Raw genomic sequence first — 25915 nt, 5'->3', positions numbered from 1 at the left:
CTAAGTGCTAGCGCTCACTGTAACTACATAGCCAAAAAGGCGTTAAGAGTTGTTAACCTAATCTTACATAGCTTTTTCTCTGGTAATATTACACTAATAACTAGAGCATACAAAACATTTGCTAGACCAATACTCGAATACAGCTCACCAGTCTGGAACCCACATTACGTATCTGATATTAACACAGTTGAGAAAGTCCAGAAATATTTCACAAGAAGAGTTCTCCACTCCTCTACTCGTTGCAGAATACCTTATGCCACCAGACTTGAAATTCTAGACCTAGAAAACCTAGAACTACGCCGCCTTCGGTCCAATCTAAGTATAGTATATAAAATCATACATTGCAATGTCCTACCTGTCAATGAATACTTCAGCTTCAACCATAACAACACGAGAACAAACAATAGATACAAACTCAAGGTTAATCACACCAAACTTGATTGCAGGAAATATGACTTCAGCACCAGAGTGGTCAATGTCTGGAATACTCTACCTGACTCTGTGGTTTCTTCCTCAAACCCCAAAAACTTTAACCTTAGACTGTCTACTATTGATCTCACCCCTTTCCTAAGAGGTCTGTAGGGGGCGTGCATAAGCGCACCAATGTGCCTACCGTCCCTGTCCTATTGTTTCTTTTACTTTTATTTTTCTTATATGCATCCATGTATTCATAACTATGTTTTTACTTATACCTATTATCTTGTAAGCAATTGACAAAATAAATAAATAAAAATAAATAAATAAATATTGCACCCAACAATCTGGGTCCTTATTTTACCCACCTCGGAAGAATGGATGGCTGAGTCAACCTTGAGCCTGGTGGGATTCAATCTGCCAAATTGCAGTAGGAGTAGCTTGCAATACTGCACTCTAACCTGCTTTCCAGCTCCATTCTCCTGTGCAGGGCAACAAAAGAAGACCCAGCCGATCAGCTGAGACTCAAGAGGCAGAGAATAGATGGGGGCGGGGCCAGTCAAAGGTGGTGTGTTTGCCGGTTCTCCGAACTACTCAAAATTTCCACTACCGGTTCTCTAGAACTGATCAGAACCTGCTGAATACCACCTCTGCTCATTACCGTTGCATCCCCATGGTCATGTGGTCAAAATTCCAGTGCTTGGCTACTAGCATGTATTTAGGACAGTTCCACTATCCCAGGATCATATGGTCAACATTTGTAATCTTCCCAGCTGGCTTCTGACAAGCACAATCAACTGGGGAAGCCAGATTCACTTAGTTACTGCGTGATTAACTTAACTGCAATGATTCCCTTAACAACTGAGGCAAAAAAGGTTTGTAAAATGAGGCACAGCTCAGTTACTGCCTCATTGAGCACAGGAATTTTGGGCACGTTTATAGCTTGAGGATTATATGTACTTTTTATGGGCATCTAGTATTCCTATTAATGCTTTAACTTTGATTCTGTGGCCAGTTTTTTTTAATAAATTTGCATAATAAGTAATAATTTCAGTGCTGCTGCTATGAAGGGAGAGTGGAGTGTGTGTTGTGGAGTTTCAATGTTATAAGCCACCCAGAGTCACATGTTAGTTGGGTGCCATATAAATGGGTATAATAAATAGAATAAAGCTTGGGACCACTTATCCTCAAATTGTAGTGATTTTGTGTAGATGGATATTACTCCTTATTTAACTGGTGGACGCCAGCTGAAATTGTGATGCTCCAAGATCCAAGCTTTCCTAATTTTAATACTATTGGAGAATCCAAACGCGTGCGCTCTCTAATGAGAATGGTGCTTGCTTGTTTTGCAGAGATAGATTGCAGGTAGCCTGTCACCCGACAGAATTTAAAATTAGGAGGATCGGACTTATCAATTCCTGACTGAAACGACCTAATAGATTGGGCAATGTTTTTCAACTTGAGCAACTTTTACGATATAGGAACTTCAACTCCCAGAATCCCTCAGCCAGCACGCGTTAACTGGAGAATTCTGGGAGTTGGAGTCTTTCACATCTTAAAGTTAGCCAGGTTGGAAAACGTTGCCATGGACAGAGTGAGGGTCGCAGTTAAACCCTAGCCCCCATCCAGGCCACTAAAGCCGAGAGCACGGCATCCGTAACCTCCGTGGGCAGTGGAGAAACTTTGAAAGTCCTCCCCGCACGCGCCTTTTTGGTCTCGCCAAAGAAGGCCTGGCCGCCAGTCGGCGCTTCCTCCTCGCCTTCCTTTCGCGTGAGTTTAAATGAAGCGCAGAAGTGGAGGAGGAGGAGAAAGGGAGGAGTCGCTTGCTTCTGCTTCAGACCCTATTTTGACTCGGAGAAGACTTGACGAGCGCGGTGTGGGGCAGGAGACAAGGTGAGGGGGACCTTTGAGCAGCCCGCGGGGTCTGACGACGAGGTTGGGGTGGGGGGCTTTCCCGAGAAGCGGCAAACTGCGAGTGGGACTTGCGAGCGGGGAAAGACTTCGGCGTGGGGTGGGACCTCTCCCCTGTTCTCGGCCCTAGTTCTCCAGGGCCCCTTTCGCTGAAGGAGGGTCGTTATTACTCCGCTTTTCTCTCTTGCCAGCTTCTGGGGACTGGACCTGGTAGAGCGTCTTCGGTTTGTTGGAGACAAAAAACGCTTTGCACGAAGACTGAGAGACGGAGCTTCGTGCTAGTACATAGAAAAACGCTGGGCGTTGTTGAGTAAATAGAAACTTAAGTAATTAAATTAGCTCTCTTCCATTGATACATATTTACCTTGGAAGAACTAACTATAAAGGACTCGCGACTAGGACTTCGGGCACAGCTTGCCTTAATAATATGGGAGTTTCCCTTATGGAGTAGAGCAGTGGGTTTTTTTTTTTTTTTTTTTTTAAATAATGCTAGAATTCGAGTCCCCGCTTCCCCCAGAAGAGCCTTACCTGTGGGCTTTGCAAGCAAAATTATTTCCTAGTGTTGAAAAATGCGGTGGTATTAAAATCTCATTAAACATTCGTGAGAAGTGGTAAACCGCACCAAACTTGATTGCAGGAAATACGACTTCAGCAACAGAGTGGTCAATGTCTGTAATACTCTACCTGACTCTGTGGTTTCTTCCCCAAACCCCGAAAACTTTAACCTTAGACTGTCTACTATTGACCTCACCCCCTTCCTAAGAGGCCTGTAGGGGGCATGTGCACCAATGTGTCTACAGTCCCTGTCCTATTGTTTTTTTTATTTTTCTGTAGTATCCATTTCATATATTCAAAACTACCCTGTTTCTCCAACAATACGGCCTCCCCCAATAGGAAGTCCCAGCATGTTTTATAGGCATGAAATGAAATTAAGCCCCTCCCCCCAAATTAAGGCCTATATTAAAACATGTGAAATGGGGGGGGGAATGGCAGGGGGGGGGCTTGCTGTTAGGAAGTACTTTTGTTGCACACTCGGATATGGTGCTGCCTGCGTTGACCCTGATACAAAGTGCCCCACCAATGCCGAAGTCAACATCCAAGCCGTCGCCGCCCGCCCTAAGATGCAAGGGGGGGGGAATTAAGTCACCCCCAAAAAGACAGCCTAGCTGTTTTTTCGGGGCTCAAAAAAAAAATAAGACCCGGCCTTATTATATGAGAAACACGGTATGTTTATACTTCTACCTGTTATCTTATAATTGCTTGACAAATAAAATAAAATGGCAGCAAATGTGGGTCAGTTTTAATTTTTAATAAGGTAAATATCAATGGTACATAACCCATGCAAACCAAAGCTCTTTTGGAATGTTTTCATAATTTTTAAAAGTGGGAAAGGGATCCTGAGAGAAAACAAGTTTAAGAAACTTTCTCCTGAACCTACTCCCTAAAAGTTCGTGAGATCAATTGGGGTGGGTGGGTGGGGTTTATACTGAAATAGCATTTTTCCATATGAGGCATTTCAGGTGTGTTTCAACAATCCTCATCCTAAACCAGGATGGGCAGTTAAAGATTATTCTGGAAGGCACAAAGTGGAGGAGCTTTAAATGAACACCAATCTTAGTAGGTGGGGTTTTTTGTGTGCATGTGTGTTTTTCCCCTCTTTACATTGCAACAATGTAGCAGAATATGTTCAGCTGTAGCATCACAGGTGCATTTCCTAATTCTTCTGGAAAAGTCCACCTGAACTTTTAATAGTGCCATGATAAGCAGCAGTGAAACTGGGTAGGGCTGTTGAGTGCATTGCTGTTTAACAAAGGGAATGGAGAGAATTGGGGTCAAAGGTTTTTTATGATATAAATGCAATATATTGCTGAAAACACTATGGCACATCCTTAATTTGATCATGTAGCACATGACTTGGAGACAAAAACCAGAATGTGCACATTATTACTCTATAATAATTGTAACTTAACTTATAGTCTTCTAAAATTTTAAAGTGTCTGTTTTCTTGAAACTGCTAATTGTAGATGTAGAGGTCTGATCCGACACAACGCTGTTAAAGGTGATTAATTATGATTATGTGCAATCAAGTAATTTTTGACTCCTAGTGACTACAGGTAGTCCTCTAGTTACAAATGTAATGGAACCTGTCCATTCCGTAACTTGAGAATTCGGGGGAGTGAATATTGTATCTTGGAGTCCCTGCTTTTTTTGCTCACACTAATGTAATGTGTGGGTGAATGTGCAGCTTGTTAAGTGCACATGAAGTATCTTAGGGTGGGAAAAGCCGTAGGGGGCCTAGTGAAAGGACAGGTCATCTACTCCAGACCACCCAAAGCCTCCCCTGACCCTCAGATACCTCATTCTCCCTCCCCTGGGGTCCCCACAATTGATCCCTCTCCAATCCTACTGCACTGGGTGACTTACCTTATGAAAATCTGTCTCCTCTTCAGCCTGCTTCTTTGCCTGCTCTCTCTTTTCTGGTCAGCAAATGGCTTGAAAAGGCCTCTGGTGCTGAGAAAGCAGCCTTTTGGGGCTGCTTTCTCTGCGCTGGAGGCCTCGTCAAGCTGATCTCCAGCGAGAAAGCATCTTTGGAAAGTCACACACAGCCTTTCTCATCAGCAAAGCACTTGAGGATTGCATCCCTGTGGTCTTTGGCAACCCCTTGCAAGAAGCTTTTGCCAGTAGAAACAGGACTTTGGAGGGATGTACCTGCTCCTTCCAAGCTCCACTGGTGCCAACAAAGGCTTTTTGCAAAGAGCTGGCAAAGCCTACAAGAACGCAAACTCCCTCCGGCTTTGGGAAGGAAATGGCAAATGGAGAGAAGGCCTGAAGGACCAAAGCCTTCCCTCCATTTGCAGACGTCCTGGCCTCAATTAGCAGAGAATAGAGACCTAAAATGTGAGATTACATGAGATCAGTAGCACGAGATCTCATGCTACTGATCTCGTGTGATCTTGCGGTATGTTAGGCCTCTGTTCTCTGTGAATGCAGGCAAAGAAACTATGATAGAGAGGAGATCTTTGTAAGGTGAGTCTCCCACTTCAGGTGAAATGCCTGTGAAGACCTGGGTGGGGGAATAGGCGGGGTGAACATTGCAGAGCCTCTGGTCGTTTGTAAGAGTGAAAAACGGCTATGCTACTGCAATATTCATAATTTTGGGATTTGTTCATAAACACTAGGGGGAACAGTCGCTAAGGAAACATTTTAACCCAGGAATTACCTGTACATAGTTAGATTTTCTCAAATATGATCTATCTCGTGGACCTGTTCTTTCAAGTCTACTAACAATGCATTTATTGCCACTGTAACTGATGCATTCATTGCCACTGTAACTGAGTCCATTAAACACTAATAGAATTAAAGCAAATTTTAATTATTGTATAAAAAGCTGAACAGATGGAGCGTGAAAGCGATGTAAACATAAATTAACTTTTCTTCCTGTTTTGTTATACATAAATATTCATGATATAAAGACTAAAAGATAAGTAAATTGCAGAAATACAAATGTCAAAATGAAAAATATTATTACTTGCCATAGGTCAACATAATGGAAAACCAGTTAACTGATTCTTCTGAAGAAAGTACATTTCAATACCAGAGTTCCTTGCCTTCACTGCCTGTTCCTCCTCTTGATGAATCCCTAACGAAATACCTTGATGCAGGTATGTATATTATAATGCTTTCATTGACTTGAAGATTGCTTTTGATTCTATCTCTAGAATATGGCTGGGGAGGAAACTAGCCATCTTTTCTATAGATCTGTGCCTTCTGCGGCTGATAATAATATGTGAGAACACTTTCACATTTCTTAACTGTATCATCACAGGAAATCCCACTGTCTTAATTTCAGGAATGTATTCTTGCACAATTATTTATTTAATTTTTATATAGACTCTGCAATTAAAAATTCCATTGAAAAGTGGGTTTTACCCTATAATGTTAGATAACAATTTCCTCTCCATTCTTTATGCAAAGAAACTTTATTCAGATTTTTTAAAAAAATATTTTAATATTAAAATTGTTTTAATATGTTTGTAATGACTCGAGAGTGACCATTCCTAATCCTCTTTCCTCTTCCTATTTTCCTCACAACAGCAGCCCTGTGTGGTGAGCGAGAGTGACTAGCCCAAAATTACCCAGCTGGTTTTCAGGCTCAAGGAGAGACTAGAACTCGTAGTCTCCTGGTTTCTAGCGGGGGCTTTCACCACTAGACTAAGCTGGCCCTGAATGAAGTCATTTTGTCATAGTCTAAGATTTGCAATGGCAAAGCCTGTGAATCCTTGCAACATATTGTTATGAAAAGCTGGAAATTAATTATTTTAAACCTAAGATGGTTTTAATTTCTAACTGTTGTAGTAATTATTGTAAATGGAAAATTGCCAAATTTTGTTCCAGCTGTTGCTAAAAGCTGTTAATCTGCTGGTAAAGATACATGTGCTCTATAAGCAATCCGCTCCAAATTTCTAAGATCTCTTGTGTTTCATAATGTGTGCCTAACACATTCTTTCATTTGACCTCATATCTGTAGAGTCCTGAATGGGAATTTGCCAATTGAACACATATTAGAATAACAGAGTTGGAAGGGACATTGGAGGTCTTCTAGTCCAACCCCCTGCTTAGATAGGAAACCCTACACCACTTCAGAAATGCTGGCTAAAATAGGATTTATGGGGCAGGTTCCCAGTTTAGTTTTAGAAAGCAAACATTCAGTTGTTAAGGAGCTAACTGACATACAGTACATGTTCATGTTGCAATGTTTATCTTACAAACCAGTTAAAAAAGAAAAAATGCTGAGCTTGTCAGTTGGAAAGTTGACAGTTTGGGTTCAGGACCTGCGCAATAGGTGAGCTTCTATTATTTGACCCAGCTCTGGCTTGCCTAGTAGTTCGAAAATGTGCAAATACAATTAGGTAAATAGGGGGAAGAACCAGGTTACAGCGTTCCATGGCGTATATTTATGCTGACCACATGACAATGGAAGCATCTTTGGACAATGCTGGCTCCTTTGGCTAAGAAATGGAGATAAGCATCATTTTCTTGAGTCAGATATAACTGGACAGGTGAAACCTTTACCTATATGACCTGAATCTATTTCTGTTGAGAGCTAGAAATAAATTTCGAATGATATGCGATCTCTAGAAGTTTTGTTTTATAGTAAAGATGAAGCCTTAATGCTACTTGAAGTAGAGAAGTAAATGTGTTTAAAACATATTTTCAATCATTTATATTGTGCAGTGAAACCTTTCCTAAATCAAGAAGAGTATCAAAGAACTCGAGACATAGTCAGAAGATTTGAGAATGGCATTGGAAAGGAGCTGCATAAAAAATTACTTGAAAGGGCTACAGTGAAGAGAAATTGGGTATGCTTTTAAGAAAGCCATTTTTCCCAGTCACTATGTATAGTAATAAGAATATATTTTTCAGTGTTCACACACTACATAATGTGGGCTTGTTGGTTTGACTTAACATGTTTGTGAACTTGCAATTGACATATGTAAGCCAGGCTTTATTTATTATAATCCAGCCACTGCAGTTACTGTAGTATTTCAGCAAGCCTTGTCTGAATAGAGTCCTGTCTCGGTTCTAGTCCTTATGATAGTGAATGTCAGAGAGGAAAAAACACATTAGCAGAATTTAATTCAATAGCAAACTTTGCTTTTACAAATAGCAAGTCTCACTAGAAATATTTTCCTTTGAACAGATTTGAACTTATTTTAAGTTTTGCTTGATTTCATATCTGTTCTGAAGTGTAGGATGAAGGGTTGCTGTACCAAATGCTTTCTGCTGTGCTTTTAATGTCAACTGTGGGATAGAACCTGAACTTAACAAATAACCAAATTAAAGATTTCTTTTGCTGTTAATTGATTTTTCTTTTCAGTTGGAAGAATGGTGGCTGAATGTGGCCTATCTTGAAACCCGTTTACCAACACAAATCTATCACAATTTTGGAGGACCAGGCCCCTATATTGAACATTGTTGGCCAATTAAAGAAGGGACTCAGCTAGAAAGAACAGGCATAAATGTTTGGTACACCTTGAAATTCTGGGAACAATTAAGAAAGTAAGAAATACAAAATCACAATAGTTACGTACGATTATTTGTCATGTTATTGTGAGTTAATATTGCTATCATAAGTTTAGAGTAGAATTTTATATCTGGTTAATTGGTGCAGGTCTCCAAAAACTCACATTTATTTTAAACATCTATAAAATTAAACCATTGGAACTCTAATAGGGAAAAAAACTGTCATATTTGAAATTAAAGTTTCTGAAATAAGTGCCACTGCTTTTAATTAAGCATAAGCCTGAGAGTATAGTGAGCATTTCTGTAGTATTTTTAAAAGAATAAGTAGTTGTGACTTGAGTGTCTATGGCAGGGGTGGGATTCTACCAGTTCGCACCTATTCTCTAGAACCGGTTGTTAACATTCTAAGCAGTTCGGAGAACCGGTTGTTAGAAGAAATTACTGGCCTAATCCTGTAAGGAAGGCAGGAAGGAAACATTCTGGTGTTGCTTACAGAAACTGCCTCTCCGTTAACCCTTATTAAATTCTTGGCAGGACTAGACTTCCTGTCTCAGGAACATCTCTGGAGTTTTTTTCCTCTCCTTTGCTGGTACTTTGCTTGTGTGGAGTGACTGTTCAAAGTTACAATGGCACTGAAAAAAGTGACTTATGACCATTTTTCACACTTCCAACTGTTGCAGCACCCCCACAGTTATGAGAGGCCAGGCGAGGAGATGCGTGCCTCGATGTGAGCGATATTGAGTTGGCCACACCCAGCCAATAACATGACCACCAAGCCATGTCCACCCAGTCACATGATGACCAAGCCACACCTACCACCTAAGCCACGCCCACAGAACCAGTTGTTAAAAAGTTTGAATCCTACCCCTGGTCTGTGGAGATTCTCAGTCATCTAGGTTATGGTTGTCCTAAAGGTGCTTTTTCAAGAGGCAAATGAGCTTTGTTTTTTCTTTGAAGATGTTTCGCTTCTCTTCCAGGAAGCTTAATGATGAGTGCCTTGTCTATGTCACATTATATGGAAAGACATCATAGGCTTTTCGAATATATAATATTGAAACATATTGAAATATAGCATTTGCTTAGATCCTGGTTATAAATGTATGCTTATCCATTTAGCTTCAATAACTTACATACTAATTATCTTACAGGGAAAAATTGGCTGTACATAGATCTGGCAATAAACCCCTGGACATGGATCAGTTTCGAATGCTTTTTTGCACTTGCAAGGTACCAGGCATTGTTCAAGATTCCATTACTAATTATTTCAAAACAGGTAAATGATTTTTTTCTGTATAAAAGAAAGTGGTTTCAATGTAGTGTATATAATGTTTATCCCATATATATGGATAGTCAACAGGTATATTTAGTTGGCAGTCTGAATCACATTCTTGGAAGTAAAACCTAGTAGAGCTTAGACACCTTTAGCATTTAGACTTATATATCACTCCATAATGCTTTACAGTAGGCATTGTAAACAAATATAAAATAAGGGTTTATTGGAAATCTCTCATTACAGTACAGACAATATAGTTTGGGCCAAGATTTAGTATGTAGTATGAATACCTGGAAACAAACAGTCTGATTCCTTAAGATAGCTGTTATGAAAAATACTAAAAGGGCTGAAGATTTTTTTCATGCTTTCCTTCAATTAAAAATGCATAGCAGGGTAATAATATTTGTGGGTCACTAGGCAAGTTGCTTTTACACATTTTACTCTAATTTGTAATGTGGCCCAAAAGTGTGTTGGCTTAATTTGCTCTGTCTCATTCAAGGTGCTATGGGGTCAGTGATCCCCAACCTTTTTGACGCCGCGGCCCGGTACCGGCATCAGCTGGGCGCCGCGACCAGTACCCGGCATCAGCTGGGCGCGCCATCTTTTTGATGAAAAAGTGCTTCCGGTGACTTCACGGAAGCACTTTCATCAAATAATGGCGGCATAGCGCTTCGTGAGCTTTTCCGGGTAGAAATGGCTTTCTGGGAAAAGCTACGAGCTTTTCATGAAAAAAGATGGCGGCGCCCAGCAAGCCAGTGGCCTGGTAGGAGTTGTTCCGCGGACTGGTACCGGTCCGCGGACCGGTGGTTGGGGACCCCTGTTTTAAATGATGATCTTGCTGGCAGTCTTTGTAACAATCTTGCCATTCCATTCCCACAGTGATTACTGTTCAGTAGAGTAGTGAGTGCCTAGACCTTTTCACAAGTGGTAGTTGCTAATATCCACTCTTCATTTCATGCCTTAGATATTCGCTCCCAGAATTGTGGACGGACATGACTGCAACTTGCCCTATGTATAATCACCAGCACCATGGCACAGTGTTAGATGCACTGTGGTGAAGAAGTTCAGGCAGTGAGTGAACAATGAGCCTGTAACAGTAATAATGTGGCCCTCCAACAAATTAAAAACAATATAAAAGCAAGTCCCCTTGTCGGTAGAAGCAGTGGACAAACTATACTGCTAAAAATATTATCGTCTTGGTGAAATTAAGCTGTGCAGAAATTTAGTCTTAATTTTATTTAATTCTTTAAGTCCTTAAAGGTGTATTTGGAACCTCTCTCGCTAAGGATTGAAGGAAACTCATCTGGTGCAAAAAGTGTGTTAATCCAAAAGTTTAACATAAAAGTAGTCAACAAGAAATTTCCAAAAATTATTAGAAAAGGGAGTATGCAAACCAAGTTCATTAAAGGTGCTGACCAGGGTTTGAGCAGAATAGTTATTTTCTCATAGAGCTTTAAACTCGCCAGAGGCTTGTGCTGTCTTGTGATCTCACAAGGAGCACTGTCTAGAGACTTCGGGGTGGTCTCAAGGCCTTGCCATGTGTAATGGGGAATTACTTAGAGCCAGTCTGCATGCTGGCTCTTCATTCTGCTCTGGTTGTTGGCTCCACAAACAGTTTGCTATTTTTCCCCAGAAGCCTCTGGTCATACATTTTCAAAGAGGTCTAATGCTATAATCATGTATTAATAAGGAGACCATATAAAACCTGACTTGCACTTCTGAAAGTGCCAGTCAGTTATACGGGCAGTTCTGTGAAGAAGCCAGGTACCATGTTAGTTCAACATCACAAAGCAAAATGGCAATGGAGGACACTGCTGAGTGACTGAAGGGCAGATACTACTGTATGTATGCTGCAGCCAATAGGACATGTGCAGTAAAGTTTTTATTGGAATAAGATGGGAATACCACTTTATATCAGGACAACTAAATACAAAGTTAGGCAGCTTAAGTTATGGGATATGGATAAAAGACATAATTATATGGATAATTCATAAAATTGTTAACAAGGCATCTGCCATTAGGAAGATGTGGATAATTACTGAGAAAGATATCTGATATCTCCCCGCCTCCAATAGTTAGAATTTCAGCTGCACTGGCCCAGTACTTCTTAGACTCTCAGCTCTGTCATTTTGTAATCTATGAGAAATATGCCATGGAAAATTAATAGAGATTACTTGTACAATGATCCTGTATTCATAACCCTTTACTTACATTGATGTTGTACAATATAATTACATTACATCATACTACATTGTGTAATTATTATAAATATTGGTTTGCAGGTTAAGAGAAGAGAGTTTTTAAGGCAGTCATCTTTATAAATACGCTCCTTTATGTTGCTTTCAAAAAAATTGGTTTGCTTTAACTTAATTACTGTAAGAGGTTGCATATATGTTGCGGTACTGTTGATGTGGAAATTGGGCATCAGTGAAAAAAACAATAGTCAGCTGGTTTGCCCCTTTTGTAAACCTACATGGATCTCCTAAACGTGTTACATAGTAATTGTGTTCAATAGTGGTCCCTAACTTTCTGGCTTGGGGAGGAGGGGGTGGTTCTGTATGAATGGCAGGTGTGTGTGTAAGACTGCTCAGCTCCATTTGTGCAAGCAGTGCCATATATACGCCCACTGCTTGCACAAATGGAGCTGTGAGAGCCTGCCACTCACTCAAGTGGAGCTGCGCTTGTGTACTCACCCGCCACTTGCACCACATAGTTCCAAATGGGCCATGGCTCGGGAATAGGGGACCTCGATGTACAATACTTAGAATCAGAAAGGAACATTCATTAAAAGCAATAAAACTTAGCTGGGGGGTGGGAAGATGTAGGTTTTCTGATGAAAAAGCCCTGTTTGTATACATGCTAATATTTTTATTATCAGCCAAATCCTGAATTACATTCAGTTAGTTTTGTTTCTCAATTTATACAGAAGTGTACAAAATATGAACCAAGCCATCAGCTACTGTGTAAGTCATTTATATAGCCTACTGTAATTCTAATAATTGTAAACCATTTAGGGAATCTGTACTAAAAATGGTATATAAATGTAGTAAATAATGTTACTTATCCTTGCCCAGCAAAACCAAAACTTGAAGATGATTAATCCTAACCATGCTATGTCTGTTTAATTGAATACAGTGGGATTTAGTTTTTAAATTGGCATATAAAGCATTGAATTGTATAATGATGCTTCTTCTGTGTTTTGTTCAAAACAAGTTTATTTGAACTCCAGTCCTGGCTTCTAAGTATAAAAGTAATTTTATAGCACCCCAAATTTTCAACTGCCCTTTCATTTGACCCAGATTGTTGAGAGCAATATGCTGACTCTGTAAACCGCTTAGAGATGACTGTAAAGCACTGTGAAGTAGTATGTAAATCTAACTGTTATTGCTATTTGTACTTGTATTCAATAATAGTTGTGTTTGCACACAACCGAATCAGAATTTTGAACTTCTTATCAGAGCACTGTGTTCTGTGTTTACAGCCTATTTACTCTGTTTGCTTCTCTGATTAGTGTGTCTGTCGTTACAGATATAGACACATGCACGCACATATATGCACACATGCAGATGGAGACATTATGTGCTACATCTGTTTACCCCAGCTTAGTGCACATGGTTTTAAAAGACCCTTTTTCGTGGAGTGAAAAACATGTAGTTAAACATGAAATTATATGGGAAGGACAATGGCTAAAGCTTCTTCCCCACTGTACCTGTTCAGAATCTCTTTTAGTTCTGCTATTAGCAGTTGAAAAACAAGTACATTTTTTCTGCGATCCAGTCCTCAATTTAATACTGCAATTGGGTCTGGATTTCTGGCCATACATTGTTAACAGTTGTAGGTCAAGTCATTCCCGACCTGATTTATGATACTTTTTTTTGCATGGACATGAAGTGAATCACCATGTTAATTAAGCGAGTCCATGGTTGTTGGGTATACTGCAGTCATAAGTGCAAACCCATTCTTCCGAATGGCCATTTTTGCTGGAAACCAGAAAAAACTGCTGCAAGTTGCAGCTATGTGACACTGTAAAGGTGACGCTATGTGACGCTGTAAAGGTGAGCCAGTTGCCAAGCACCTGAAATGCTGTCGTGCAATCATGATCTGTGTGTGCCACATTTCACGACAATCAGAAATGCTTTATGGACTGCAAAACATCTGTCCCATTACACAATCGGTCTTAAGTTGAGGACTACCTGTAACAGTGTTTCATATGTGTGCAGATAATTACCATCCTGCTAAACAATGAAGATACAGCTCATTTGAGATATAAGTCTCCAATATCCTGGCCTACTTAGCTAATAAGAGAAAAAGGTTATTGTGCATGTCCCATCTTCCTAGGAAGCATTTTATGAAGATTATACAAATTTTTGTGTTAATGAATTAAACTTTTTCTTCCAGAGAATGAAGGTGAATGTCCATCTCACTTGATAGTGTTGTGTGAAGGCAGAATTTTTGAATTCGATAGTTTAAATGATGGTCATATTCTGAGCCCACCAGAGCTTTTTAGGTATGTTTAGAAATCATTCTAAAAACAACCTGCTAGACTATAGATCTTTCTATACAAATTTGACATTAAATATATTTATACTGATATTCCAAATATGCTCTACAGAAAGAAGTAGTCAATGAAGATTGATGGAATTTAAGGGCTTCTGTATAAAAGATGCTGTGTATTCAGTTTTGAATTAATATTTAAGATTATTTCCATTTATACTTAAGTATAGTTTTTATATATTTTTACTCATTTTGTGGTAAATACATTGTTGCTACATTACTGTAATTCAGTGCTTTCTGATGTAATTTACAGCATTTTATAGCTTTGTTTTATTAATTTCAATTAAATGTCAGTTATACTGTTTTTAATAATTTTATGTGTCCTTAATTTCTGGAGTGTTTTTCCTATTATTGCCTCCCACTCAACATATGAGGGGAAAATGACAAGTCAGCTGAGAATCCCAATTGAATGAAAGGAATGTAATACTTATAATTCCCAACTTCCTAAAATAATTCTATGCTTCATTAAACAAGGACACATCTTAAAATCAAGATACTATTTTGTGATCGTTAAACATATTTATTGAATTGAAACCCTAAATATGGAAATGAATGGGAGAGAGAATGCTGTATTGTTTGCTGAAACACCATTTTAAATTCAGTTTATTGGTGACTGGATTTGCACCTCCCACACAGCAAGTGCTTGTTTCCCCATCCTTTCAAATTGTCCAAGAGTATAATTACTGTCACTCTGTTAAGGAAGAATGAAGAAAAATAGGGATCTACTTGGAGAAATTGTGTTGCAGTTAATAAGCTTTTTTTCCCCTCATTCTTTCATGTATAGTATATATGCACACCTCCAACTTTTTTTTAATTTTTATAATCTGAGTGTTCTCTGCATAGAATATCAAAGAAGATCACTATAGCTAATAAAGGACACTAATACTTCTAATATTTGATAAATAACTTCAGAAGAGATGAATGTTTAGTTTAATAAATAAGGACCTGGAAATTTGATTTATTTTCAGTCTTCATTACCTCAAATGCTGGCTTAACTAAAAAATAAAAAAGATGATAGTTTGCATTGGAAATGCTAAGTATTTTTTACTTGGTATTTATATTATTTGTAGACAACTTTCCTACATTAAGAAGAAATGTGAGAATGAACTTGAAGGGCCAGGATTGGCTGCCTTAACATCTGAAGAAAGAAACTCATGGGCAAAGGTTTGGACTTTTTTTAAAAGAGATATTTGGAGCAGATTGATATGCTTTATTTTTAATAATTGTTTTGTTTCCCTCTTATAGACACGTGATTATCTTATCAGACTCCATCCAAAGAATCTGTCTCTGTTGGAAACAATACAGCGTAGTTTATTTGTAATATGTCTAGATGATTCAAAGCCTCAAGCTACCCCTGAAGATTATACAGAGGTACTGACCATAATTTGCCTTGTTATATTATAAAGGAAAAGGATTTGGAGTGATCAAATGGCATACGTTAACTACATCATGTATCTGGTTTATTCAAAATGTAAATTATAGTGTGTGATGGACAGAATGTGGGAATTATGCAACTCCAATGAAAGCATAGCAACATTTCTCCCCAGGTCGCTGTTAAACTCTAATTAACACTTGTTTCTGATATACAAATAGGCAAGATAAACACGAGATAAGGTGGTTTAATTATACATTGTTTAGTCAATAGTAAACATGTTCAGAAATACTTCCCCCAATTACATATACATTGGATTGCAATTGAGTAGAAGTGATTTTACTTTTTTTTTTTTGAGTCCTTATTTTTTACAATGGTTATTAAGGCTGTGTAGATTTTAGAAATCAAATCTAAAGCACAACACAGTTCTGCTACTATCTAGTATAAAGTTTCTATAAGTAGTTAAAAGTGACAGGAGAGAGAAATCATTGATCAATTATTAGAGAATAAATTGTAATTTTTTACATTTGTAATTTGCTGAGATCAAATAGCATTTCCGTGGTCCAATTTATACTTTTCAAGACAAAGTATACTACTTTATCTTATGCGTACATTAAATATGACACAAAACAAAAGCCTCTTTAAATGGAGCTTGGCTTCTTATGTATGGCTATGGTTATGTCATTTTCTTGGCAACAGCATAAAAGTAGTTACAGGAAGTCCTTCCTTAACAACTGTTCATTCAGCAACTGTTCAAAATTACAGCAGTCCTGGACAAAGGGACTTGAAGATTTATATAGGTTATATGAGCATTACAGCATCATTGCAGTCACATGATGAAAATTCAAGCATGCACTTAAAAAATTCAGGCATGCACTCAATCTGCCTGCACTTAAAACTGCAGGGATGATTTAGTTCCCTCCAGCAATCTCTTCACCATCTCAGCTGCCCCACCCCCGCCTGCCCCTGCCTACTAGCACATGCAAAATGGCCATGGCCTTGGAGACTTTGGCCTGTTCCCAGCCTGTCAGGCCTGCCTTCTGTCAAGAGGCTTGGGCCCGTTTCCAAACCACCACATCTGGAGAGCCCCAACTTCCCAACCTATCATATCCAAGAGGTGTGGGCCTGCTCTTCATACCACCAGGTTCAGGAAGCTTTGGTCAATTACAAGGCCACTGATACACCCAAATTGCCCCATTTATCTTTGCAGTTTTTTGCACCTGCTGACAGGAGTGCCATCCTATGCAAGGCTTGGCCTTTCTACCAATGCTGCCCTATGCAATTCTGCAATGAGGCACCAGTTTTTAAATTATTTGGAAGTCTTGAGTGGCTTGCTACAGGGCCCATTAGTGCGTGGAAACCTGCTACAGCCTGGGAGGCTCAGCTAATTACAGGCCAAGCTTACTTTTCACCCCTTCATGCCCAGGAGCCCTTGGCTAGTTATAGGACTCAACACCTACTTGAAGGAGCCTTCTGAACTATGAAAACGGTGCCTTCTTGCTGAATGGCTTGAGGCAGTCTTGGTAGGAAGTTCATGCTTTGCATAGTGTGGGCACACCTATCAGAAACTGCAGAAAAACTGCAAAGTAAGTGGGTCAGTTTGCATCTGCTGGTCAGCCCTGTTACCAGTCGCGGCCTTCTGAGCCTGGTGGGGGAAAAGGCCCCAGGCTTCCCAATCCGCAGCAGTTTCTGCACACCAGTAGGCCTTGTAGCTGGCCGAGGCCTCCTGGGCTGTGATAGGTGTTCTATGGTGAGGGGCTCTGTACCAGCACCTCCTTCCATCTGCATTGCACCCCTTCCTACAATCCTTACCTCAGATTCCATCTACCCAATGACACACAATATTGCTTAACAACCACATCTTGAGTATAGTCATTGGGGAAAGTGTCCTGTGATATCTCACTTTGCTCAACAACTGAGATTCTGGTCTCAATTGTAATCATAAGCCAAGGATTAATAGGAATCTCAGTCAGCTTCTATAAGATATTTTTACTTCCCAGTCTTGCCTATAGTCTGGTATTCCCCAGTGGCCTCCCATCTAATAATCAGTTCCAACCCTACTTTGGATTTTCATGTTAGCCAAAGTAATTTGAGTGCTATCTCCCTGATGGTTATATGGGAAAACATATAGGGAAAACATAGTTTCTGGGTACACCAAGAAACTATTCCAAGGAACTAAGTCCACCTGGACAATTACTTTGATGGGTTATGAATATCTTGTTACTAAACTTAACAATGCATGTCATTCCAGAAATCCAAGTGGCAATGGACAGCTTGACATCTGTTCAAAATCTACTGATATCTATTGATTCCTTCCCTTTTAAAGATGTATAAGATTGCAGTTTTATGTCAGGCTTGCATCTGTAATTTTCTCAGCGCAACATAATAAATATGGGTGAAGCCTAAGCAAATATGGGTGAAGCCTAAGCAGATTTTGGAAGTTTTGAAAATTAAAATATGTGCCTTCAAAGTTTATTTATTCATTTTCCTCTTAAAATTTTCTAAAGTACTTTCCCGTCTCAAAAAAAGTGGCCTCAGTATTCTAAATGTGCTTCTTGAGCATTTAGAGGGTATTGTTGGCTGCCAGGCTACACTGTTGCATCCCTAATTGGTATCTAGAGACAGCAATTTTAAAAACAGCGATCAAATTGGCTAACCTTTTTGGGCTCCTGTGCCAAAAATTGTGTGCACGCTTGCGTGCCAGCACCCAGAAGGCAATGTGCGTCTCCACCCACACTCCCTGCACGTGCACGTGCAATCCCCACCATCAGCGCCCCCTTACCTGCACTGCACCTCACAGCTGCTTTTCGGCTGGTTTGAGGCCTTTTTCGGCCTCCCACGGGATTACAGGAAGTGGCGAAACGGGCCTATTATTCTCCTGCACAGCATGCAGAGGCTTTTTCAAGCCTCTGGGAGGCTGAAAAGGCCTCAGACCAGCTGAAAATCAGCTGTGAGGCACGCCCATGCGCAGTGAGGTAAGTTTGCCTGCGGCTCGCATGCCAGCACAAATGGCTCTGCGTGCCACCTGTGGCACATGTGCTATAGGTTCGCCATCATGGCTGTAGAAGGTAGTATTGGAGGTGAAGAACCTAATGGTAGGTGGAGATCTTCCTCTCACACTTCACCCTGCAATGATGCCAGAAGACATGAGAAGTAGGATATCGCTGTGAGCATTTTTCTGTCTTTGAAGGGCAAATGTGACAGTTTTTTCTTTCAGAACTAATAATGCTAATTCTTGAATTAGATCACCAGATTGGCACTCACAGGGAACCCAACATTGCGGTGGGGAGACAAATCCTATAACTTCATTGCCTTCTCAAATGGTAGTTGTGCATCAAACTGTGATGTGAGTTTGTATCTTTTGTGTTTCTCTCTCTTTTGTTTTGTGATTATATAAAAACATTACAACCAGCAATCTTAAGAAATTTCTGCTTGTTTTAATGTAGCAATAAATGTATTTATAAATAGCAACTTAAAAATAATTTGTTCATTCTGTTACTGTGCTACACTTTTAATTACTAGAAAAGAAATATTGACATAACAAAATTATGAGCAACCCTTCTAAAAAAAGATCATTGAAAACAGGAGACATGTGACATGCTGCTGGATTACAATTTCTAACAGCCCCACTCATCTTGACCAGCAGTAAATTATTTATGGTTGTAATAGAAAAATAAAATAAAATGTGATGATTCAAATATTTATTGCTCCATGGAGTAATGTTTATTTTATACATATCTTCCAGCATGCTCCTTTTGACGCCATGGTTTTAGTGAGCCTCTGTTCTTACGTTGATTCCAAGGTTTTTGAAACAGAAGGGAAATGGAAGGTATGCTGTTAACTGTAGTTCCATCCTTTTCCAGTTGATAAAACTTCCTTCTTGTGTCAGATAAATTAAATGGTTCTCTTTTTATTTCATACAAAACAGGGATCGGACAAAGTACGCAATATCCCTTGGCCTGAGGAGCTTGTGTTTAATTTTGATCAGAAGGTGCTAAATGATATCACTTGTGCAAAGGAGAAATATTACAAGCAGGTATGCATGTACATTTTTGAAAGTCATATATTTGTGCTTGGTGTTAGTGCATTCTTTTTGTTTCCATTATATGACGCGAATGAGGATGAAGCAAAAGAGAACTCTTTTTTATGCACAGCTGGTGACTTGTTAATTTGGTTTGCCATCTGCTTGCACTGCAGCCCAGATCCATCCTGAAACATTTCGTATCAGTTCTTCAAATGTAAGACACGGAGGCAGATCTATGCTTTTTCCCCAATGTCCAGGTGATAAGCATGATTTAGGAATACCAGTTTGCATTGCTATAAGCCAGAGGATTCTATCAATAGTATGGTAATAAGCATCACTCAGAGTTTCTAAAGTCTTGATTCTTGAATCTTTGCTAGATATTATAAGTTTTGTGTAATTCAAAATATAAAATTTCCCTCCGTTGGTTCTCTGAAATTTCATTATTTTCCCTTCTCAGATGTCTGACTTAGAGCTTGTGAATTATGCTTTTACAACTTTTGGGAAAGTACTGATTAAGAAACACCATCTTCATCCTGATACATTTGTCCAGATTGCTCTCCAATTAGCCTATTACAGATGTCATGGACAGTAAGAATAATTTTTAAACATGTATTAAAAAATTTAATTGCATTAAATAGATATGAAGTATAATTTATATAGCCTTTGTGCAAGTTTACAAATAGATGGAAATTATTTTCTCATGTTTGCACACTTTACATATTCCTTAGAATTATCAAATGCTTTATGTTTCTTCCTTTCTTCTTTATTTGTATATTATTTTGCCATCAGTACAGACTTAATCCAGAAATCTAATTTGTTCATTTCCTATCTTTTTGCTCTTCCTAAATGCACTATTCTTCATGTTTGTATCCATTTATCTAATACTTTGTATTTTATTATATCATCAATTTTCTCTGCTTAAAAACAATTTAATAATAAGGTATCTTGTGAAGGCCAGATGAAGTAAATCATCATTTTTTTATGTAAGGTTCAAAAACTGGAGTGAAGTTACTTTGTTTCAAATACTTTTTGGTAAAAGTAATTTGCTATATCCACAGACAATAGGGCTTTTACATATCTATTCTATGAGCAGTTAAAACAGTTGAGGGATAAATCTACTATTTGTTTTCTAGCCCTGGTTGCTGTTATGAAACTGCAACAACCAGACAATTTTATCATGGCCGGACAGAAACTATGAGACCATGCACCATTGAAGTGATTGAATGGTGTAAATCCATGCTAGACCCTACAGTCACTGTGAGTATTCTAGTCAAAGAGATTGTGACCTTTTTTGTGTTCAGTACTAACACTTATAGAACCCCCCAATTTTTTTACTCATATATTCAATAGGTCAAAATTTAGTGGAGATAAATGCCATCTTTCCTTGATAATGATACATCATTTCATAAACTGAATTCATAGTTGTCAGCATGGGAGAAAGTTCAAATACTGAACTGTTCAGTATGAAATAAAACTTGCAGTATGTTCCTTTTGAAATAAGAAATAATCTCATCCTCATGGATATTTTAATTCCTCTTTAAAAGCAGTTATATTTTACCATGATATTTTTGTTAGATTTTTTTTTTTACTCGGAAATAATGTTTGTATTAAATTTCTTGATTCATGTTGATTGTGCAAGTACAGATTATGCAAATTATACTTGGCAAAAAGTAGCTTCCCCTTTCATGGTTTCTGGATATGTAGAACACAATTTTAGATATATATTTGGGACATGATCACATTATACTTCTGGATCATCCTTCACATTTCAAGAGCAGCTTTCTCTAATCTGATTGGGGTTCAACTCCTATTAAGAAAGGCCTAGTAGCAGGTGGTGGTTGTCCAACTGAACGCTATCACTCTCCTTCTTATCTTCTGTGGCAAACAGATGGAAGAGAGGCTGATAGATAATAATTGAAGCACAGAAGGAACCAAATGGCAGCTGATGCATCTTGGCTCTTTTTCCTTTTCCTGATGTCTTTTGCTATTTTCTGAAATGTTTAGATATAAGCAGTTTAGGTGGAATAATTATGTTTTTCTTATGTTCTGCAGCAAGGCCAAAGAAAACACCTAATGTTAAAAGCATTTGCAAGACATAATAAACTGATGAAAGAGTGTGAGAATGGAAGAGGTACATTTTTTTAATCGTGCAGAAGCAAAGAGATAGTCTCAAAATATCAAAATAATCTTTCATGTAATAGAAGTTTTTTTTTTAATTTACCTGTTGAGAGTAATACTATTGTTTAGTTTTAATTATTAAATGACAAATATGGGTTTTTTTTCGAACCAACCTCCTCCTTTAAAAGTATGGCCATGGGTAAACCTTGATCTACAAGTAGTTGTGCATCCTGGCATTAATACTTTTTCTTCATAAGCTGTGGTTTGTTTTCATACCTCTCCAGTTTTAATTATAACAGTGCTGAGTAGAGTCAAAGCTCTATTGTACACAATAAGCCCCCAACTGGCATCACTTTTCCTCCAGCACAATTCTCAAACCATCCATTCCACTACCCTCAGAAGTTCAACAGGCTGAATGGAATAAACTCTGTGCAAGTCATTGAGCATTTTTTCAGTTAATTTATATTTCTCAAACAGGTTTTGATCGTCATCTCTTAGGCCTCCAACTCCTGGCCAGAGAGCACAGCCTTCCAATGCCTGAACTCTTCTTAGATCCTGCTTTCACCAGAAGGTACTGAAAAATATTAAATTTATCTTTGGAATTAAATCATTCTATACCAACTGAACATAAGGTTTTACAGGTAGTCCTCAATTAGCAACCACAATTAATACAAATAACTATCATTGAATGAAGCACTTGCTAAACAGCGGCTGTGCTTATGATCTTCAGTTTTCCTGCGCTTTATAGACAAAAGTTGTAAAAGGTGGGAATGGCGTAAAGCTATTTTTTCATCACCATTGTGAACAGTTGCTAAATGATGTAATCACTGAACAGGGACAACCCATATTGGAGTTGAAAAGATATAGATAAGTAATTGTTTAGTGATGGGACAAATGTTTATAGCTCCAGCAGCTTCCAATGATTAAGAAATTGTACTTCTTTTAAATTATTGTTGTGGAATAAGTAATTCACTTTTTCCATTAACAAGAGTCTGCCAGAAGTCATCATAATACCAGTTTGAGCATTGAATCCTGTTCATTTATTCCAGTGAAGTTCCTTAATGTTAGCAGAGAAAGCAGGTCTTATTTTTTACATGTCTTCTTGTTTTGTTCTTTTAATTTGCAGTGGGGGAGGTGGAAATTTTGTTCTTTCAACTAGCCTGATAGGGTACACAAGAACTGTAGGAGCTACTGTTCCAATGGTAAAGCATGGTTACGGCTTTTTCTACAGAATTAGAGATGACAGGTAAGAATACCATTAACATTATTCCAAGTAAAAAAATTGAAACCTGTTTTGTGTGTCAGTGTGGGAGTGACCACTGCATATTGTTTCAGTAATTAAAACTTGACTTCACATTTGGCCTTTTAGGCACTCTTAACTTTCTTCTATATAGTTTTAAATATGATTATTCTTTCTCCTAAAATATCTTATCAATTCTGTGATTATCTGTGCCTTCACATAACTAACCTAAACTGGTGACTTTCTGTTGTATTAATGTAATAGGGCGATTAGTACACTGGTTTATTAGGATATTGTGAATCCAGAGAGTAGGGTTAACTCCATAAATCACAATTTATGTAGACCCACATTTTACTTCAAAAATTCAGCTTCCTAACCAAGTTTATACATTCCATAGTGCTAATTTCTTGCCTTTTTCTTTATTTCTGCTGCTCGTATTAGGAATAATATGCTGAGTAATGTTTTAGGGGTATATCATAACCAAACTTTCTGAAAAATACTAGTAATAAGACAAAGTACTTTGTTTTACAACATTTTAAAATTTTCTCTAATTTGAAGGTAGTTATTTTTTCATATTGTTGAAGTTCAACGTGAAATACATCTTGAAGAGATTCTTTCATTCCTATTTTATAGCATAAATCCACCTGCCCATGATTAGGGTATGCAGTAATTGTATCTTGTAACATTGCGATGACTTAGCTGCCCAAGACTGTATGTATACCCAACTGAAATTCTATGCTGATTTTTAAAAAATGGCATTTATCTAAATATTAACAAGCATTCAAAAGTTTTTGAAAGAATAAAGGAGTATACCTTAAAACTCAGTTGATTACAAACTGAATGAGATTAGTATAATATTGAATGAGATTAGTATAATGTTCCATCTTTTCTCTGGTAGGATTGTTGTTGCCTGCAGTGCCTGGAAGTCATGTCCAGACACAGATGCCGAAAATTTATGTAAGGAATTGTTCCAGTCTTTTCAAGACATAATAAAAATAATATCCACAGCCCAGATGTAGAAAAAATATTGGAGCTCCAGTGCCTTTTTTTGTAGTACCATATATATTGAAAATTTGAATATGAAAGCCTTACTTAAAAGGAATGATTGAAGTGGACATGGTATTTGACAGTTACATATAAGCTAGGTATAAATCATGCAAAATTCTACTGCAATAACAATGCAATTTTCTTGGAATAACCTGCAATTGCAATGCAAAATAAGATTAGAACTATGCAATGAGTTTAGTTTAACTTCTAAAATGCAAGGTTTATTGAATTTTTCAATAGAAAAAAGTTAATTATGTAATCTTACTAGCAATAAAGAATGCAAAATCATATTCAAATGGATTCAATGTTTTAAGTTAATGTTTTCAGAAGTACATGGGGGACACTTGCTTTCATTTACTACAATGGAAAGTTGTATTTTGAGCAACCATTGCAGCAATCATGTTTTCTTTCTATATGAAATGCATATCATGGCTTTTTCTTGCCTTCAAATGTAATCAAGGAAAATGTATTAGAATGCTTGTGAATTTATTTCAGGTAACCTGAGGTTGTTCTTTTTTTTTATTTGATGGGGTTGTTTAAACGCGTCTATAAACTGGAAGAAATGATAATCAAAGATACTGTATTTTCTTGCCATTTCAAATGTGCAACTCAGTATGATTCTCAGGACAACATGCATTCTTTGTATCATAAATGAGAAACTATGAATAATGCAATATATTCTTGAAATAAAGCCATTCCAAAGAGCAACAATATGTATATTATTCATCTATGCTTACTTACATTGTTCCATTATGGTGGGAGGGCAGGATGTAATCTTAATTATTCTGCCACGCAAAACAGTTAACAAGCACTCAAAAGTTTTTGAAAGAATAAAGGAGTATACCTTAAAACTCAGTTGATTACAAACTGAAGGAGATTAGTATAATATCACCTAAGTTAATTTAACTGACTCCTACAAGTTTGGCAATTCTTAATGTTACATATTAGCCTGCATACTGGATTCCAGCTGCAGAACTTTTCAGCTGATGTGGAGCTCCCTTTTCTTCTTTCCCTGTGAAGGGATTAATTATGATTTGGTATAAGCTGTTAAAAGGGGGCCAAGTTATGCTGCTTTCCTTAGTATATGCCCGTTTTGGTTGTGCGTCTGTTTATTTTTGCACTATGTTATTACAGTTTACTAGTACATATTAATACATACTAGTACATTACTAGTACATATTTGGATTGTTGCAAGTGCCAGTTAGTAAGAAAGGTGAATGGCCCAGCTGGTTTCCATGCCTCAGGGAGGACCAGATCCTGGGTTATCTCACTCTGAACTCAACACTATCACACCATGCTAAGGCAGAGTTTGTATGCCTTCAGTTATATTGGATTTTCATTTCTAAAGACAAGAATTCTTCCTTACTTACAAAGTTAGATAAACATTCATAGGATTAAGACAGAAATTATAAAAATCCAGGATTCCTATTACAGAGTTGATAGTGTCACTTGACTTGTCCTCACAGGAAGGGGGGGGGGGAGAACTGCTATGCATTTTAATTCCAGAAGACAGGAATCTAACAAAAATCATGATTTTGCCATGTGGCAGAAGGGAAATCAAGTCAATGGAATATGAACACATACACACATGGATTTTTTGTATTTATTGCATCTGTTTTTGAGATGATGAAAAGGTGTTCAGATATTTGTGTAATTCTAAGACAACATCTAGCTGATTCTTTGGGAGACAATCATCTATGCACAATAGTGTGTTGAAACAACTTTAGAAGATGTAGGTGGTAAGTATATAAATCCTAATCTTTAGTCTACTAGACAGACTGTTGTTTTAATTTTTAATCTTGAATTCACTAAACAACTGCTTGATAATCTGTTGATGACCCAGATTATGCCATCCTGTAAATTCCTCACTTTGCAGGCACACATTTAAAAGATATAGTATAATATATATACTAGTATACATGGCAAGTATAATATAGT

At 38.0% G+C, this 25915-nt stretch overlaps 1 protein-coding gene across 2 annotated transcripts; it reads left to right on the top strand.

Annotated features, from left to right (window-relative positions):
• The first annotated feature begins 2262 nt into the window (after positions 1 to 2262).
• On the top strand, positions 2263 to 24685 carry CROT (carnitine O-octanoyltransferase). Of its 2 annotated transcripts, XM_026681348.2 has the most exons (17): positions 2263 to 2307; positions 5864 to 5987; positions 7561 to 7685; positions 8204 to 8385; positions 9498 to 9622; positions 14021 to 14129; positions 15247 to 15340; positions 15422 to 15547; positions 18793 to 18894; positions 19294 to 19377; positions 19477 to 19584; positions 20030 to 20160; positions 20706 to 20829; positions 21625 to 21703; positions 22168 to 22261; positions 22817 to 22936; positions 23829 to 24685. In XM_026681348.2, the coding sequence occupies exons 2-17, from the start codon at positions 5873 to 5875 to the stop codon at positions 23947 to 23949; spliced, it is 1839 nt and encodes a 612-aa protein (XP_026537133.1). In that variant the 5' UTR covers positions 2263 to 2307; positions 5864 to 5872; the 3' UTR covers positions 23950 to 24685. The 2 variants fall into 2 exon arrangements, with proteins under 2 accessions (XP_026537133.1, XP_087801887.1); XM_087945761.1 differs by lacking the exon at positions 7561 to 7685.
• Positions 24686 to 25915: the final 1230 nt, after the last annotated feature.

The sequence above is a fragment of the Notechis scutatus genome, chromosome Z (genome assembly GCF_049901735.1).
Source record: "Notechis scutatus isolate UNSWTSFEM ecotype Mainland chromosome Z, rNotScu1.2, whole genome shotgun sequence".
Lineage (NCBI taxonomy): Eukaryota > Metazoa > Chordata > Lepidosauria > Squamata > Elapidae > Notechis > Notechis scutatus.
This window is presented reverse-complemented; position numbering and strand designations above follow the sequence as displayed.